The sequence below is a fragment of the Anarhichas minor genome, unplaced genomic scaffold (assembly GCF_050575085.1).
Source record: "Anarhichas minor isolate MPS153535 unplaced genomic scaffold, ASM5057508v1 ptg000003l, whole genome shotgun sequence".
Classification (NCBI taxonomy): domain Eukaryota; kingdom Metazoa; phylum Chordata; class Actinopteri; order Perciformes; family Anarhichadidae; genus Anarhichas; species Anarhichas minor.
The window spans coordinates 18,919,969-18,939,046 of record NW_027466449.1 but is presented as its reverse complement, the minus strand read 5'-3'; the positions used below and the strand labels follow the sequence as shown (position 1 = coordinate 18,939,046).

At 44.1% G+C, this 19,078-nt stretch overlaps 1 protein-coding gene across 1 annotated transcript in view; it reads right to left on the bottom strand.

Annotated features, from left to right (window-relative positions):
• Positions 1 to 19,078, bottom strand: part of LOC142959991 (cyclin-dependent kinase 17-like) — a 46,013-nt gene that overhangs the window by 8,869 nt on the left and 18,066 nt on the right. The window contains exons 4-11 of the mRNA XM_076101527.1: positions 11,650 to 11,783; positions 7,739 to 7,864; positions 3,003 to 3,059; positions 2,794 to 2,908; positions 2,596 to 2,690; positions 2,227 to 2,289; positions 1,857 to 1,980; positions 568 to 688 (exon numbers count right to left, since the gene is read on the bottom strand). Coding sequence (XP_075957642.1) covers positions 568 to 688; positions 1,857 to 1,980; positions 2,227 to 2,289; positions 2,596 to 2,690; positions 2,794 to 2,908; positions 3,003 to 3,059; positions 7,739 to 7,864; positions 11,650 to 11,783 — 835 coding nt within the window. The remainder of the gene's footprint in view (positions 1 to 567; positions 689 to 1,856; positions 1,981 to 2,226; positions 2,290 to 2,595; positions 2,691 to 2,793; positions 2,909 to 3,002; positions 3,060 to 7,738; positions 7,865 to 11,649; positions 11,784 to 19,078) is intronic.

Here is a 19,078-nt window from a genome sequence, read left to right as displayed (position 1 = left end):
AATCTGATTTTTCTCCTTTGGATGACACCAAACGCGAAGCCAACGTTCAACACAAAGACGTGAATGAAGCTAATGCACGAAAATCATTTGTTTTAACGTACTGTTATCTGTTTACTATATATTATTGTATATGTTAATATTTTTCTATTTTTGAATTATGTCTCGATTATGTCACTGTGTTCATTGTTATGCACCATTCACCGAGTCAGATTCCTTGTGTATGTGTAATGTTCTTGGCAATAAACGCTTCTGATTCTGATTCTGATTATTTGGACAAAAGTTGAATTATTTCCACCTCGAGCGAGAGATTCGGCGTTGGGATTCTCCTCCTGTCGTCACTGACGTTGTTGAATCAGACATGGTGTGAACTTTAAATAATAGTAGCCGTCTGTGGGCACCCGGAGCTCTGAGATAAACCTCACGTTCATACTGAGACCGGAGGAAACGGAGTCTAAATGTACCTGCATAAACCAGTTTGTCTATGCTATAAAAATAAACCCTTCGATACGAGGGAACAGGAAGTTAAAAGATGCCGACTCATCCTCCTGTAGTTGCGCGTCTGCTCACCACATGTCGATGGGCGTGGAGTACTCGGTGGAGCCCAGGAGAACGTCCGGCGGTCGGTACCATAATGTCACCACCTCGTTGGAGTACGTCTTCGTAGGAACAGACTTGGCTCGAGCCAAACCTAAAGTCAAACACAGAAAACGACATTAATTCATGTGAATATTGCTTCTTCTTTTTCTGGTATGTCAGAGCTCATCAAACCACAACGAAGACTTAAGAACACAGAGGAATGCACTGACTGGAGTTTGTACAACGTGTTTAGATTATCACCTGAAGGGGGCAGTGTTGAGTCACGTTACCTCCTGTTGGGATGCACACTGGAGAAGTTTGCCTTCAGGGCTTTCTGCCAGAAAAGGTTTATTTTAACCCCAAACAGGATCTGTCCTGAACTTAACCAGGTAGGCTTGTTTCCTAAACTTCAGGAGATTTCTGACAGAAAGGGCAAACTTCTCCACACGTCGTCTGAAGGAGCCGAGTGCTTTAGGGGGCGCTAGCGGTTCTTGCTACTGTTTTATAAAATAAATGACCATCCGTCTGTAGATTACATCTGAGTCGAGCATTGTGAGAAGGAAGAAGCAGAATCTTCAATAAACCTCGAGATAACGCGTCTCTAGTGGACATGTTTTTATTCTGCATCACTCTTGTTGATCTGTGAAGTGAGAAACTGGAGACGACTTCACGAGTCCTCCCTCTAGACGACGTACAGACGTCCGTCACTACTTTTACAAAGATTCATAAGAGGAAAAAATGACGTTTAAAGATGCTCGATTTCTGTTGACTGCGATAAATTACATGAGGACACAGTTACTAATCGTTTGATCGTTTGTAGAAGACCGTTGGGAAAAGTTTGGTTTATTTTTATGGGAAGGAAGATTTCCTAGAAGAAGAAGAAGAAGAAGAAGACGAAGAAGAAGAACTACAGAAACAAGACTTTTGCTTAAAAACCACAAGTACAAGAAAGAAAGGAAAAATAATTTCCAAGGAAGAACAAGAGGAAGAAGAAGAAGAGAGAGAGAAAAAGAAGAAAAAGAGGAAGAAGACTGACAAAACAAGAGGGAGCTTTAGAAATATAGAAATGAGGTCTTCATCTTTAACCTAAGTTTAACAATGCTGAGTATGTAAACCTGATTGTATCATCTGTATAGATGAGGCGACTTTGTTCTTGTGTCATAAGTCACAGTTGTGATGAGAACATTTAGTGATTCTATATAAGATCAAAGGGAGATGAGAGGAGAAGTGAAACCCACTCGGCCCAGTATGAACACGGTTAGTTCAGAGGTGGTTTTTACCAAAGTCAGCCAGTTTGAGCTCTCCTTTCTCATTGATGAGCAGGTTCTGAGGTTTCAGGTCTCTGTGGAGAACCTTCCTTCTGTGGCAGTACGCCAGACCTCGTAACAGCTGGAACAGGAAGATCTGGAGAAGAGGACGTACTGTTACACACGGGTCATTACAGGAAACATTCATAAAGAACAGCGTCTTTTAGTCCGACACACTGATCTAATAACATGTTTAATTATCTCTGAGGAGTCCAGCGGTCCGCTGATATGTTATTACTTTCTAGAGATTAAATCTCTGAGATTATTCTGTATTACAGTCGTCGAAAATATGGTTTCATTCAGCAGCAGTTCTTTGGATCCAGGATGTTTCACGTTGACCTACCTTCACATTGTGAACGCTCATGATGCTCCCACAGTCATCCATGTACTGCTTCAGGTCCTTCTCCTGAGGGCACACAAGGACAGAGACAGACAGAAAGAGACAGAGACAGAGAGACAAAGACAGAAAGAGAGACAAAAAGAAAGAAAGACATGAAGACAGACCAACAGGAAGAAAGACGGAGAGAAAAAAGAAAGCAAAGACAGACAGACATTAAGACAGAGAGACAGAATATTTAGAAATATTTAGATTCCAGTCTAAAGACACACACAGTAAACACACACACACACACACACACACACACACACACACACACACACACACACACACACACACACACACACACACACACACACACACACACACACTCACCAGGTACTCGAACACCAGAGTCAGGCACTTGTCAGTGTGGATGATGTCATGGAGGGTGACGATGTTGGCGTGCTTCAGGTCCTTCAGTAGAGACACTAGGAGAGGGGGACACATCAGAGTCAGGTCGTGGTTCTCTCATGGTCGACAAAGACCAAGGGTCCCAACAACACTGACCACAGGGTCTCATGAGACCGGTACCTTCTCTGATAGCGGTGCAGGGCGCCCCCTCCTCGTGCTCCAGCCGGATCTCCTTCAGAGCCACCAAGTTGTCTGTCAACTTGCTTCGGCCCTTAAACACCGTGGCGTACGTCCCCTGCAGAGACAGGAAGCGTGTTTATCTCAGCGGGAAATAAAGCAAACCGGAGTGTTGGAGGAGTTCGTATCTGATCTTTCTTCATTGAGCTCACCTCTCCTAGTTTGTCCAGTTTGATGTAGGTCTCAAGTTTCCCAAAGCCGATCTCAGACTAGAGGAGACAGAGAGAAGATGTGTGTGTGTTACCACTGAGTCAGTTTGCTGTTATTGTGGCTGCAGCCTGATGGTGGGCCAGACGAGACCGGTCCACCATGAGCTGACTGGCTCGAGAACCACATCCTGCAGGCTGTTAGTTCAGATTCCAGTCCTGTTGCTGTTGACGTTTGGCCTACAACTGTAGGGGCGTTGTTGTTCTGTGTGTGCGTGCGTGCGCGTGTGCTAAAGCATTAGCTGGTTTAATCTGATCTACATCCCCATTTGTCTCTTTAACGCTACAAAGTGATGTCTGTCGTATCTTGCATGCGACAGGCCTGTTGAAGTGATGATGAAGGATGCTCCGTGGACACTGTTCTTGCTGGTATAATAAAGTTTATTACAAACAAGCAACACATGCCATTACAGACGTCTAGATCGTCCGGAGGTCTCAAGTCGAATCCGAAAGTCCCTGCTTCTAGGGCGCTCGCTTCATCTTTATATAGGGTACAAGTCATGTTTACATCTGGGCGGAACGCAAGAGAATGTATGTGGCCTCCTCATTCTACACATCCACCCTTCTGCCCCTGGTCTCCTGCACATCTGGTTTTCATCTAAGACAACTACACTGGGGTCTTCGCTGTATCGTGTAAGGCCTGAAAATATACCACATGTCATTGTCTGCTGCACATGTATTCTTTGTCCACAAGAAGTCAGTATAACAAAACACAATCAAATACGACTCTTCACTGCAGCGAACCCGATTCATTCTAAACACTTCTATAGATATCTGTACGGTGAGTTCGGTTCATAAAGGTCTAGCTGCATAATGTATGTGGCTCCTGGGTTTGGAGGTCATGAATTATAGATGATGCAGCTACGTCAAGCTGGGACACCCACAAGCCTGTTAACTGTCTCCTTCCCTCACTTATTTGTCCCTCAGTCAGGGTTGTTTCAGCCACGGTTTATTTCCCATCATGACGTTGATATGAATGCCAGGCCGACGCTAGTCTATGTGCATGTAAGTGTGCGTATGAGGGGGGGGGGGGGGGGGGGCGTCTCCAGTGACCAAGTTAGCTGATGAAGCATGTGATCTCTTTAAAGGCATGCCTACGAGCCAGGGGGGGGGGTATGCACAAATTGCAATTTGTATAATAATGAGGCATAAACAGGCAGAATGTAATTCATGTTTTCGATTCCAAATCTTGTGTTGTACCTGGTAATTTGCAATGCTTGAAAATAATTTCAAAAGTCTGATGACATAAAATATATTAATGTAAACATATGTGAATATGTGTGAGCATCACGGACGGTATACAAGAAGTGGATGGGAGTGGACTTTGAAGCTCATAGTTTAGATTTTTGACCATCTCCATCTTGTTTTTTTAGCTCTCGTCATTCTGGTTATTGACCGCGGTGATCTTGGTTTCTGGCCATCTTCATCTTGTTATTTTTTCAATCTGCATCCTGGTTATTGTACATATATGACTCTGTAGGTCAGAGGACTTTTGTGATGAGACATGCAGCCTATGCTTAAATGTAAACACACTCACTCACCCACGACACTCTCTCTCTCTCTCTCACACACACACTTTCCATCTCTGTTTGTGACAGCGGCTGTCAGGAGCTGCTGCTGAGCCATGCTGCTCCTTTGACAGGGGAGTCGGTCTCATGAGCAACACACACACACACACACACACACACACACACACACACACACACACACACACACACACACACACACACACACACACACACACACACACACACACACACACACACACACACACACACACTCAACAAATACAGAACACACACACACATTATGGTCACCTTCCTCCCCGACATCCAACCCACTCCAGAAAATAAATCTGTTGCCTCTCTCCTTGTTGAAGTGTCTCTAAGACAAAGCATCTCACTCTCTGCTTACACTACGCAACTGCACTCTCCGTCTATTTACGTCTTTTTGTGTGTATATGTGTGTGTGTGTGTGTGTGTGCTTTCGAAGGCAAAGGGTTCATTTCATTCCCAACGCTCCAGTGAGCTTACTCAGCAGAACTAGGTCAGACCAAGTTTTTTTGTGACAAAATTAAAGCAACATAAAACCAAACAAAATGTGTGTTGGGTCCGTCAGCCTATGGAGGAGCCGAGGAGACACACAGATAGACGGACCGACAGACAGCAGAGTGAGAGATGTGAGAGGGGTGTGTGTGTGTGTGTGTGTGTGTACAGCTCTGATGTGTATTGAGAAGAAAGTCCATTACCTCGACCACATTTCATTTTTAAATAGGGTTTCTCCTTGTGCCGCCTATAAAGGCTTGATGGGTGTGTGTGTGTGTGTGTGTGTGAGAGAGTGAGAGAGTGAGTGAGTGAGAGAGAGATGGAAAATGACAGCCTTCTGCTAAGAAAAGAGGTGGCAGGAAAGAGGAGGAGGAACGAAGAACCCTTTCATTAACATGATGCAGTCAAGGTTTCACTCAATCAACCAATGAACGTGTTGCACTGTGTCACCTTGGTCATGTAAACCTGCTGATCATACGTCGGCGATTGTTTTTTCCTCTGTTGACATTAAGGTGATTTTAACTATGAGAACTAAGATCTCTAAAATCTGTGCTCTACTATGCATTTAGAGTAGGGATGGGTCTCTGCAGATACAGACACTGCAACACTTTTGTAGTGATTGCGACAACAAAAAACCAAGATGGCGGCGGCAAAAAACACAGATTGCGACGACCAAAAACCAGGATGGAGACGACCAAAATGCCAAACTCTTCGCTTCAAAATGCCAGACCACAAAACAATTGGTGCACTTCTCACAGTCTATAGCTCTGACAACTTGACGGAGTAGGAGAGGGGGGCGGGGCTTAGCAAAGGGTCATTTGGATATTCAGTTTCACAGTTATAAAGTTAAACATATACAGTATATACCTGCAAGGTTGAATGGGTTAGAAAGAAGTGAGCATTAGACGACTAAGTGTTAAGTAGTTTGAGATAAAATGACATCCCTTTCCTCAGCACCATGGAACACTGAATCTCATTGGACCGCTGTGAATAATTGATTATCGATTGGCAGCAGCCAAGAGAGGAAGCTGATACCAACCGAGTTCACTTGCATTACATTGGAAGCGATTCAAAGATCAAAGTAAATGGTTTCAAATGTGAGCGTCTGTAAAAGGACACCCGACTCGTGGTCCATGCTACTGTGACAAATGAAAAGCACACTGACAGACCAAGACGCCATTACATCAGCGTGCTCAGAGGCATATCGTCGTTTTCAAACCTGCACTCATTCAGGTAAAGTGTGACGGAGGAAGCACACGCCGATTAGACATTTTTGAAACGGGGCTTCAACCCGTCAAACTTCTTGTTAGTTCCAATGGGAGCTGCTCAAACCGCTCAAAGAGCTCTATGAGGAACACATAACAGCTGTGACAGTAAGCCTGGAACATAACGTGTACTGCACAGTCAAAAGGATGCACGACACTAAACAAGGTTAACACTATTAGCATCTCTTATAAAAACAGATGGGCTGTAGCTTCCTACAAACACTCTGCAGGCTTAGCAAGAGGACCTGCTACTCAACTACACATCCTTGTTTTCAACATCTTCCCACTTTCTAAAACCATGCCTTGTCCTTTATTCCCTATAAAATCCTCCAGTCATCCCTCCCTCTTGCTCTCTGGTTCACTTCAAGGTGTCCCGGTGTATAATCCTCGTCAGGAGAGAAGCTGCAGCAGATGAGTCCGACACTGCTTGCTGAATTATTGATCGATCTATTACATCACATGCACGCAACAACCCCTAAAGACACACAGCAACACACACAAGTGGACAGACCCAAGAATGTTGGACAATGTCCTCAAACACCTCTAAAGTTGATCCCCTTCTTCTCATCCACCTTTACACCATAAACCTGTCTTCAAAGTTTCTTTTCCCTTCATCTCTGCGAGACTCCTGCAGAAAAGCTGCGTCATTAAATCTCTTCAAGCTGAGAGCCAGAGGGCAGGGCACCGGCCCTCTTTAATAATTACAGTCAAAATGGTCGATGGAGGGCAAATCCTTAATGCTTTCCCATAGTACACCGAGGCTTTTGGTAATCAGGTTTGAAGCTAAATGTATCAGTAAGGCAGACTGAGAGGTAGAAACGGGGAGCAGTGCAATCTTGTTTTATTTAAAAGTGCACCAACACAAAAGATAAACAAAAGTAATGTGGAATAAAGTGTGACCAAAATAAAACCGAGTGAGGACTTCAGCAACAATACAAAGAGCTGCATATTCATGAATATATCTGCCTATTTCCACTGACACCCCCCCCCCCCACCTATCCATCCCACCCCGCAGATTCATACCCATAATGCTCTTGGCCTGGATACATAATCCAGAGTGAATTCATAATTCATCCCCCTACTGAGCCATTGTAAACTCTATAGCATAACTGGTGACAAACGTGTTTAAAATGAGCGCATGTTTGTGTGTTAGCGTGTCAGAGGATCTAACGGCCTGAGTCAAACACTTTCGTTGTGCATGATGGCGTTGGAAGTTCACATTACCTTTGTTTCAAAACAAAAGCAGCAGCACAAACCCAGCTGTGGTGAACAACACATCACCAAAGCAGCTGACTGAAGCTGGTTTCAGCCGCTCTGCACACAAATACACAGATGCAGATAAAAACACACAGAGACCACAATGAGTACTGACCAATGAAGCGCGCCGTAGCCTGCGGCTCATGGGTTTGTCAAAGGGCGGGCTGTTCATGGCGAACTTCTCCAAGTAGCCCTCCGGTAGCCGGATGTCAGCGGGGAGAGACAAACGTTTGTTTATGTCCTGAAATGGAGAGAGGGAGAAGGAGAGGGAGAAAGGGGACGAAATATAAATCACACATTATTAAAGTAGCTTTTTTACAAGATTGGGTGCACTTTTTTACTGACTCTCAATGGCTCTCAACATGGCGACGGCTGAGCTGGTGGCTTGCAGCTAATGAGGCTGACAGTGCAAACGTAGAAATAGAATAGGAGTAGGACGGACATTGAACTGTTTCCGAGGTCATTTGACTACAAACAGAAAATGGTGATTGTTGTTAGTTGTTATGGTGACAGACGGGTGGCTAGCTAGTTAGCTAGTTAGCTTGTTGTTCTCCGGAGCAGCGGGGAGTGAGGCGGAGGGACCGTTAGACCAATCAGCCCGCTGTTCCACTCATTTCCTGTACCCAGTGTAGCATTTAAGCACGGTGGAATTAGCAAGCTAGCTAACTAGCCAGCTGCCCACTAGTTGGCGAGCTAGCTTATCTTAGCTCGTCATTCATCTGTTGATAGCAATGTGCTTTCCTACATTGTGACAAAAGTGTGTAGATGAAGCAATTTTACAACAGGCACAATGGCAGAACGGTACAGATAAAAATGGCCGCCGCTCTGACCCCCCCTGCTACGTTCATTTGAATGGGAACTCCAGTGTATCTCTACATAGATAAAAGCTGCTTGCTGCTATATTAAAGCTGCCGTACATTGCACCTTTAACAAGAGCTGAACATCTATCAACCACTATTTATTTTTCTTGAATTGAAACCCAATGACAGTGGAGGCATGCATGCGTTTTCTATACCCATTATAAACAACTTAGATGTGTTTAAACATAGAATATTCACTTCTACAGCAGTGATGCCTGGATATGAGATGATATATTACATAGTTGATGTGATCATGTTCTATTCTTGTCTCTGTGTAAATGTCTTCTGTCTGTAGCTTTGTGTTGTATTATTGCCTGAATGAGATTACCCGAGTAGATAAAGGCTGGATTATAAAAAATAAAAAGATGTAATTTGGCATCTTTAAAATGTTCCGTACTGTGATGTAAATGAATAAATAAAAGCATGAAGTGAATATAGTCTTAATTTAGTCTTCTTAATTAATTTAATTGCTTCTCATCACCTGACATTATGTGACATCATATTTCTTGGCAATTTATCAGTTCTTTAAAGACTTTGACTAAATTGATCACCGGGACATTTTATTTTAGACATTTCATTTTATTTTATTTTATTTAATCAACACTTAAATCAAAGGGCGACACAGACCCACCAAGAGTTCATTGTCTCTGCAAAATATCTGTGTTTCCTATGATTTATTTATATGGTAAAAAAAACTTGTAGGCAAATTTATCTAGACTAATTAAACAAAACAACTTATGAATAAAATAACTAAATACTACCACCAAATAAATGTTCTGCATTATTTTGTTATTATAACCACATCAGCTGGAATAACTTTCCCCTCCCGACCCCCTTTGCTCGAATACAATTTAAGTGGTGCTATTTTTCCCACAATGCATCAGCCCTATATGTGCTATCCACGTAGGACGTGTTCGCTGGTAAGATGTCGTTCATGCGTCGTCTCCATGGCAGCGGTGGCCCGGCTGGCCCGGTCCCAACAGCCCCGCGGTGCGTGTCCTCGATGCAGCGCATGTGAACTGATATGTGTGTTTACATGTGAGCGTTCGTGGGGGGGGGGGGGGGGGGGGTACTCCTAAAGATGAAAGGCAGAAGGATTTCACGGCTGTAATGGTTTCATCTCGCTAACGTAACAACACGGCGTATTACACGGGAGCCGTCACCTTGAGGACGGTTACAAACTGAAAGACACACACACACACACACACACACACACACACACACACACACACACACACACACACACACACACACACACACACACACACACACACACACACACACACACACACACACACACACACACACACACACACACACACACACACACACACACACACACACACACACACACACACAACGACCTACCGGCTTTGACCCGAGCAAGTTACACATTTGTGAGCTCCACTGAAGGTGAGAATCATGGAGTAAAATACACCGAATGCAAGCACAGCGAGAACAACACACTAAAAGCTGCAGATTACTTCGATAAATAAATACAAATTTTCCTCAGATTTTCTTATAATAGACTTCATATTTCATGCAAATCATAAAGCTAGTGACTTCTGATGACCAAAACAAACGTGAACTCCCATATTCGATGGACAAACAGACACTCGTGCCCTCTGATTTACTGGTTTACGTTGAATAAACACCAACACACACACAAACAAACACACACGTGTCTCCATACTCACAATGCAGAACAGCTCTAGTAGCTCCCTCATTGTCCTCCTTAAACGTGTCTTTCTATACACTCACACATGCGTTTGTTTTCCACGATGCATGTATCTGACCCGCCACACGACTGCACACAGAGAGAGAGGGGAGAGAGAGAGAGAGAGAGAGAGAGAGAGAGAGAGAGAGAGAGAGAGAGAGAGAGAGAGGATGGCACTGTGGTAGTGCCATCCTCATGCTCGGAGGAGGAGGAAAAAACAGGAAGAGGAGGGGGAAAGCAGGAGCAGAGAAGAGAGGAATGGACAGATTCCTGAGGGGAGGAAGGCAGATGGGGGAAGGGGTGACCGAGGGGGGAGTGGGGGGGGGGGGGCTGAGAGGAAAATGTTGTTTTTTTGGTTCATTTTGTCCTCCATCTCTCCTTCCCCCTCCTCATCTTATCATCTCCTGAGCCTCATTCCTCCGGATCTCCTCTCTTTGTCATTACTGATAATTATTCCGACTCCCATAATTACTCTCTAACCCCAGTATTTTCTCCCCCCCCCCCCCTCACCCTCCTCACCCTCCTCTCTTTCTGTCTCTGTGGTAAAAATTATCTAAATTAGTCCCCTCCACTGTTCACAGCAGTCAGAGGCAGCAGCCTGCATGTCCAGAGGCATTTCCCGTAATACTGCTGCACTCATCACTCTGCAACTCCTTCAAACACACACACACACACACAGACACACATGCATGCACACACACATGCACACACAGACACACTCTGGCAGAGACATGTGGCACAACACACCTGTCCACAGGTGCACTCACATTCTTATGGTGACCAGAAACAAACAGGTGTGTCTGTTCACTGTTGACTATAAACAGAAGTCCACCACGGGGTTTATCCTAATTATTGGAATTCAAATAATTCAAATAATCCCACAACACAAAAAGATGATTGTAAAAATCGACATTCACTAACTGAGAGATAACTACCATCATGCATTGCGTGGACAGGTAAACAATAAGTAAATGTAGATGGCTGCCAAATAAGAAGAAATGACGATGAGTGGTGTGTGAATTAGGGATGTAACTCAACTACAGTCTGTATATAAGAACTGGACGTAGTCATCGTGACGTCATTGGTTTGTTGATGCTGTTTTGAGGCATCGAGTTCGGCATTTGGTCGTCGCCATCTTGTTTTCTTTGCAACCAGTAGTGACACGAGAGGGTGGAGCTAAGTACAACCGAACGCTGATGAATGAATTCTTAAGCGACCAAAATGTTACAATGAATTTAAAGCAAAGAAAGATAATAGTTTTATTTAACTCATGAGAGTCATTTGAGTAAGAAGGTGCTTGTTATTATCAATTTAGATGACGTACTTGTGTATTACGATATTTCAATATATTTCATCAACATACGACTCCATAGAAATATCTTATTGAATCTAACACACTATAAAACCCTATAAAGCGAATGCTGCGTAGAGAAGGAGTTTCCCATGTACCTCGTTAGAGATGCGCCGATGGTGGTTGTTCCTCATTCGGACCCTCACTGGACTCTGGACCTCATCAGAGGACGTCCCGGATGCCTGGTCGCTCTCCCCATCTGAACCCATCTTCACATTCTCGTGGACGATACCTGAAACACACACAGAGACACAGACAGACTGTTAATGACAACCGCTCGTCTTTCTTGGGCTACATCCACGTCTACTAAGTTTACCTTTTGAAATGCATATCTTTTGCTACGTTTAGGCCCAGCGTCCACACTACTCCGGAGTTTTAGAGCACGAGCGATGCCGGGTAAGTTTAAAAAACTCCGGGGTTGTGTGGTAGTGTGGACGGGCAGAAACAGAGACCTTTGAAAACGATGACGTAGACACCAACGTTCGCTACTTGATTGGGTCTTAGCAGTCACGACGTGTCCTTCACTGATTCGTCACACCGGTGTAATAAAACAAACAAACATCATCATTCCTAATCGGCTACCATAACCTGACCTTGTTGTCTTTACCAGCAGCTTTTGTGCCGTTAAATTCAGCATTTTATAATTCTACTACTGTTATTGTAGCGATTAGTGAGCGGTGTTATCAGACCTACGGAGCGGACGTTTGAAGTCACGGTTTGAAGCTTTGAGGACGGAAACAAAACGGAGGACTTTCCTTTTCTTATTGATGCTTATTTTGTTCTGCACAACGTTTGTGAAGTTCACACAGAAACTGTAAACGAACAAAAGCAAAAACGCTCTCCAGTACGACAGAGACTTCAGCTTTAATACCGTACGTGAATAGCCATGTGATATTGGTTTTCAGACGTGCTAGTATGGACGGAAATCATTCAGAAAACGATGCTGAAACGCCTGAGTGGACGTAGATCGCTTTCGTTTTAAAACCGCGGTAAACGTATTAGTGTGGATGTAGCCTTAGATTTCATTCACCTGTCTCAGATACATAGCAGAGGATGGATTGTACCACCAGCAATGCAGGGGGGGGGGGGGGGGGGGGTGTTACCAGAGTGTGTATAAAACACCATTAGTAAGACGAGGAGGTCAGAGATCGATATCACCCAGCATGCAACGTCTTTTCCCGCCAACCCCCCCACAACTCTGTTCCCCTCAGACTCCATCTGATTAATGAGTCACGGTGCAGCAGACACCACTGCTTCCATCAGAGGGGTTTGTGTGAGTGAATGTGGGGGGAAGGGTCTCTCTTTGGGTTTCAGTGTATGCTGCCTGATAGCTCTCTAGTCTGGGTCGTGTGCAGCACATACGCTGTGTGTGTGTGTGTGTGTGTGTGTGTGTGTTTGGTAGAAGAAACTGACCATGATGTACTGCTTACATTTTAAACAGACACCATAGGCAGAAGAGTGAGACTGAAGGATAGGAGAGTAGGTGGAGCAGGATTTCAGTTGAAATAAGATCAGGAAGTAAGAAGAAGAAGAAGAAGAAGAAGAAGAAGAAGAAGAAGAAGGAGAACGAAAACAAAGAAAAACAAAGAAGACGCCGACACAGAAGAAGGAGAAGGAAAAGGAGAAGACGAACAAGTAGAGGAAGAAGACAAAGAAAAACACAAAGAAGTAGGAGAATAAGTAGAAGGAGAAGAAAAAGACGAAGATGAAGACAAAGTAGAAGAAGAAGAGAAAGAAAGACCACAAAGAACAAGAAAGAGTAAGACGAAGGCGAACAAGTTGAAATAGACAAAGAAAAAGGAGAAGGAGAAGACAAAGAAGAAGAACAAGAAGACGTAGAACTAGAAGGATAAGATGAAGACATAGTAGAATAACAAGGAGAAGGAGAAGAAGGAGGAACAGCTTTCTTTGTACTAGAGTCAGTTCAAGATGGATTCCTCTTACACCGATGGAGCCCCAAAGTGTTCAATATTTAAGGAACAGTGTGCAACATTTAGGTGGATGTATTGGCAGAAATGGATACGTTTCCTTAAGAATATAATCACCTGAAAATAATAATGGTTTTTTGTTACCTTAGAATGAGCCATTTATATCTGCATATGAAGGCCGCCATGTTTCTACAGTAGCCCAGAGCGGACAAACCAAACACTGGCTCTAGAGAGAGACATTCACCGCACACAGGAGAAGTTTCAGTTGGTTGTAATCTGCAAACTCACTGCTAGATGGCGCCAAATCCCACACACTGCACCTTCAAATAAATACGTAATATTGAAAGAAATAACCAAAATAAATAAAAGTCATGAATTACTATGAATTATTATGTGATTATCACTCATTTTCAGTTGTTATTTCATAACGTTCCTTTTCTTGTGGTGAAGTCACAGCCCTCTCACCTTTCACTAACCCCCCCCACCCCCCCGGCCTCTTCAACTACCTGTGTGGATCGCAGCTGTCCGTCGCTCTAACTATCTGTTGTCAGAAGCAGCATATGCTCGTTGCAAAACAGGAGTCTCGATGTTCGGCCCGCGGCCTCGAAAGCCAGACACGAGAAACACGGCGTCTGCATGCAGAGCAGCTTGGTAAGAAAACCGAGAGCGTCAGTCTTCATATCAGGAATCAACCCACCGATGGTGAAACCGCAAACTCAAGGAAACAGACACCGGAGTGACGGGGAAACTGATCCAGGATATCTCCCACACACACACACACACACACACACACACACACGCAAGAGATCTCACTTTCAGAAAGGTCCTGATCTCCTCTGTTTGTGTGAAAACAGTCATGGAGATGAGGGCGGATCAGACGAGGGGGGGGCTGACCTCGGTGGAAAATTCCTTCACCTGGTGCCTGGAAACTATGCGGTACGATAATGTTCTGCTATGCGGTGGATTCGTCTCTCATACACCCAGAATAACATGATTTATGCAGCAGCTTTCTCACAGAGGAGCAGTCAGAAAAAAGTGCTTTAAAACAAAGTGAGGAAACAAGAGAATGAATAACAAACACTAAAAGAATAAAACATGCAAATAATGCAAGATAAAACATGCAAAAGAAGAGTGACGGTTAGTTAAAGGCAATGCTGAATAAATAAGTTGGTAGTTTAAAAATGTTCAAGGAACATCTCTTAAAGCCTTCTGTGGGGAATTCCACAGTCAGTGGTGCATTCAGTATTTTTTTTAAATATATATATATATATATATATATATATATGAAAGTTTTATGTTGAAAAGAGGCATCGAAGGATTATAAAACGACAAAGTAATCTTGTCCCAAACCAACGTTCCGGATCACACAAGAACATTGTTCTCCTGCAGGTTCTTTCTGCTCCACCTCCACAGCAGACAGTACACGTCACGCCTCCCTGTGTGGAGCCCGATGGCCTCGATGAGGACAGCCGACTCCCTGCTAGCCCGTCTGGAGCAGTGAGAGTGGAACGCTTCTTCTAGGACTGTTCCTGCCTCCTGCACGGACTCCACATAGCTGCAGATCTCCGGCACGTGATGGCGGCGCCTCAGGATAATGATTGAAGAGCCAGTGGAAAAGATTTGAAAAGATTTGCTTTAAGAGTCCTTCAGAGAGTAATGGAAATCTAGGGATTTCATTTTTAACATAAGCTCTCACTCGGCAGGCCAGTCTTTGAGTTCAGTGGGTTCGCTGGTAGAATTAACAGTCACTGACTACGTCCGAGGCATTAACACTTTTACAACTCTGCTTTGAACTGAAGTCTTCTACTTCTTCTTCTTGCTCTGAGGCCAGAGGCAGCAGGAACAGAGATACCATTGAGAGGAGAACTCTTCTCTTCGGAGTCCCTGAAGACGCCGACACACACTCTCACTCACACACACACACACACACACACTCTCTCACTCTCACTCACACACACACACACACACCACCACCCCCCCCCCGGGCCATCTTTAAACCAGCCACATATGACATTTAGAAATGAATAAATTATTATTAATAAGATGTTCAAATCCGTGGGATCAGCTTATTCTACCAATTAAGGGGAGACACTGCAGATGAATGGGGTAAAAGAAATGTACTAAAATATATCAACATGAAACCTCCAAAGTTGATAACTCGGATGAGTTTTTTTTTTAAATGTTATGTTTTTTTAAATGTTATGTTTTTAAATGTTATGTTTAAATATGCAAAAGAGACATTATCTTCTCAAATATGTGCTAATTTTCATACATTTCCAGAACAGAAATCTGAACATTGGATAAAGTCAGGTTCAAAATTCATGTTTCATGTTGTTGAGATATTAAAGTCAAAGGTTTTTACAAAGGGAGTTTATGATATCTCTTTATATCACGTCATAAATCACAAAATACTGTCAACAGTCATAAAATGAATCTATTACCTCCATGTTTTTATTAATAAATGTGTATAAATGAGTGTGTGAGTGATGTGTGAACCTTCAGCACACAGAGAGGAATGAAAGAGTGAAGTTTGGTGAATGTAAGAGCTGCTGAAGTGGAGATTTATCATCAGAGTCTGAGAACAAACTCATTGAGAGGAAACGTCCTTTAAAGAGACGTTTAGTTACATTACAGACATTTAGAGACTCTACAGGTGACGTCTCTGTATCTAATAGCACCATAGGACACATGTTTGTTAATGCACTGGGATTAAAACCATTGTAGGCTTTATTACACAAAGATGTGACTTACAGAATCATCCATATTAACCCCTGAAAAACCTCCACAGATGAGAGTGTGGGTCTGATTAAATGGAGGACGGAGCGGAGACCAGACTCACCGATACGGTTTCCTGGAGGACGGCACGAGTCCAGCACTCGAAGCATACGGAAAGGTGACGGCCTCATCATCCCCTCTCCCACTCTAGCCTCCCCCGTCCTCGGGTTTCCCGCGCCGGGAGCACGTGCAGAGCCCCCTGGGGGGTTGCCTGACAAATCCATCGTTCCAGTGGGAAGTGGTATTAAAATATATATATATTCAAAAATACATTTCACAAAGAGCCGTTAAAGGGCAAAAAGAAAGATCAAGTCTTCAGGCTGTTTGTCCCGTTAAGTGGAGGACAGGTCGGGAGGACGGTGCAGACGAATCACAATGCAACAACTCCCTCGGCCACTACTCCACTTTAACACTCTCTCTCTCTCCCTCCCTCTCCCACCCTCCCCCTCTATCTCTGCAGTCTCGCTCTGCCTGCTGACTACGGAAGGTCAAACGGCGTGCAGGTAGGCGCAAAATGCTGCAGAGTCCAACACACACACACACACACTGGAAACTGTTTAACACACGATCATCTGGGAATAGAATAACAGGTGTTGCATCTGAATAAACATCCGGCTCCTCCCGAGGAAGAAAAACACTTGAACTATATGACCTCTTTCCTTCTCTCCCTCTCCCTCTCTCTCGTTACTTTTCTATTTCCAGTCCAGTGTCCACTGTTATTCAGCTCACCACTCTCTTCAGGCTGTTCTCCTCCTCCTCCTCCTCCTCCTCCTCTCTCCCTCTCTCTCCTCTGGCGCCCCTATCGGTGCAGTTAGTCCTCTTGCATCTTGTACTCCCTCTCTTCACCTTGCTCTTTACTCTCCTCCCTCTCATGTGATACCAATCTCCCTCCCTCCCTCCCTCCCTGGCTCCTCCTCCTCCTCCTCCTCCTCCTCCTATCTCTGTCTGGGTCCAGAGATGGTGTTGAATACAGTGCGATCCTCTTTCTTGCACTCCGTCTCTATCGCCTTCTCTCCCCCCCCCCCCTCTCTCTCTCTCTCTCCTGCTCCTTCCCTCTTCCTCCTTGTCTTCATCACTCTCTGGCGCAGAAATCGAGTCCCTCGGAGTGACGCCTCTGGCATCCCATCATCCCATCATCTTCCCCCGTCTCATACATCCTCTCCACCTTCCTGTTTCTCTCTCTCTCTCTCTCTCTCTCCACCCCCGTGCCTCCCCCGTGGACCTGAAGCACAGGCCATTATTCATTCTCTACCCGTGCACACATCCACCATCCCTCATAAACGCCATTGCTCACGCGGTAACTGTGCATCTCTATAAAAACATGGCTCTAGGTGACACACCTGCAGCGCAAACACATTAGGAAGAAACACACATTCGCGATAAAGATATCGAACGAGGAACTAGCCGGATGTAGGAAGTGTTGATCCTGATGAATGTTTGGCTGAACTTGTTTTCTTTGTACAGATAACTTCCGTCCCAAAGGAAATGTGAAGAACGGTCTGAAGGGGGCAGCAGCACAAGCATCAAGGTCCCATTATAACCCTGTAACAGCACGTCTACAACAATCTTACGTCTAAAACAATCGGCTTCAGACAGCTGCTACTCCGACGACGTTACCACGGAGCCCACACTGTCACTAACTGCACTCCCTGAAGAAATGTCATATTTTTAGAATATGTGATTTCAGAGAGAAGCAGACAGAAGGGTTTACAATATGTGTTTGAAGGATGAATCCAGGATGTCAAACTAAATTCATCAGTGAAAACAGTTAAAAGATAAAGATAGAAGCTAAAGCTACAGATCAAAGAGTGACAGTGAACGACACATCACCTGGAGATCCAGACAGAAGACAATGAAACTAAAGAACAACCCTGTTCCTCTTTAATCACTGTTACCATCATTAGAATACATTCAGTACACCTTCAGTAGCTAGCGTAGCATAGAAGTGCTAACGCTAGCTAATGATGTGCTAACGTCCTCTGCTGATGTTAGCTCCACGAACGTATATCTCCTTCCAACCTCTCCAGGTAATGAGTATCACTATTACACAACATTTAAACAGGACGAGCTCCAAATCCACTGAACCCGCCTGAAGATGAAGAACATCTGAAACCGCTGCATGAGATCCAGACGATGCTACGCTGTGATTGGCCGGACTGCTTTCAAGGGGCGGGACAAAACAAAGGCTCAATTGAAAGTTTTGTGAAGACTTAATTGTTGAATTTTTTTACAGGCGTCTTTGAACAGTTGTATCTTTAGTAGAAAGTGACAAAGTACATTTAACCTAGTACTAGGTACAGTGTTGGTCTGCTGGAACTTTACTTTTTGCACTTTTCTACATTATTTAACAGCTACTACATTTCAGATTAGGATTTTAAAAACAAAACAGGATCAATACATAAAATATGATGCCTTGTTATAGATTAAACAACCCAAATAAGTAATTCTCGACCAGGTGACAACCTCCATTTTGGAAAAGTGAAGCCAAAGCTTCATTTGTTAAAGCTGCATTCTCTCTAGTGTCCACCAGGGGGCGACTCCTCTGGTTGTATAGAAGTCTATGAGAAAATGACTCTACTTCTCTCTTGATTTATTACCTCAGTAAACATTGTAAACATGAGTTTATGGTCTCAATCTCTAGTTTCAAGTCTTCTTCAATACAGCATGATGTTCATTTCGTACATTATGGTCCATTTAGAGTCAAACAGACCATAAAGCAGGGGATGCTTTAGGGCGGGGCTACACAGTGATTGACAGGTCTCTACCACAGCATTGTCCAGTCTGGGAGTTGTCCGTGTTTTCGTCTTTCAACTTTAACCCTTTC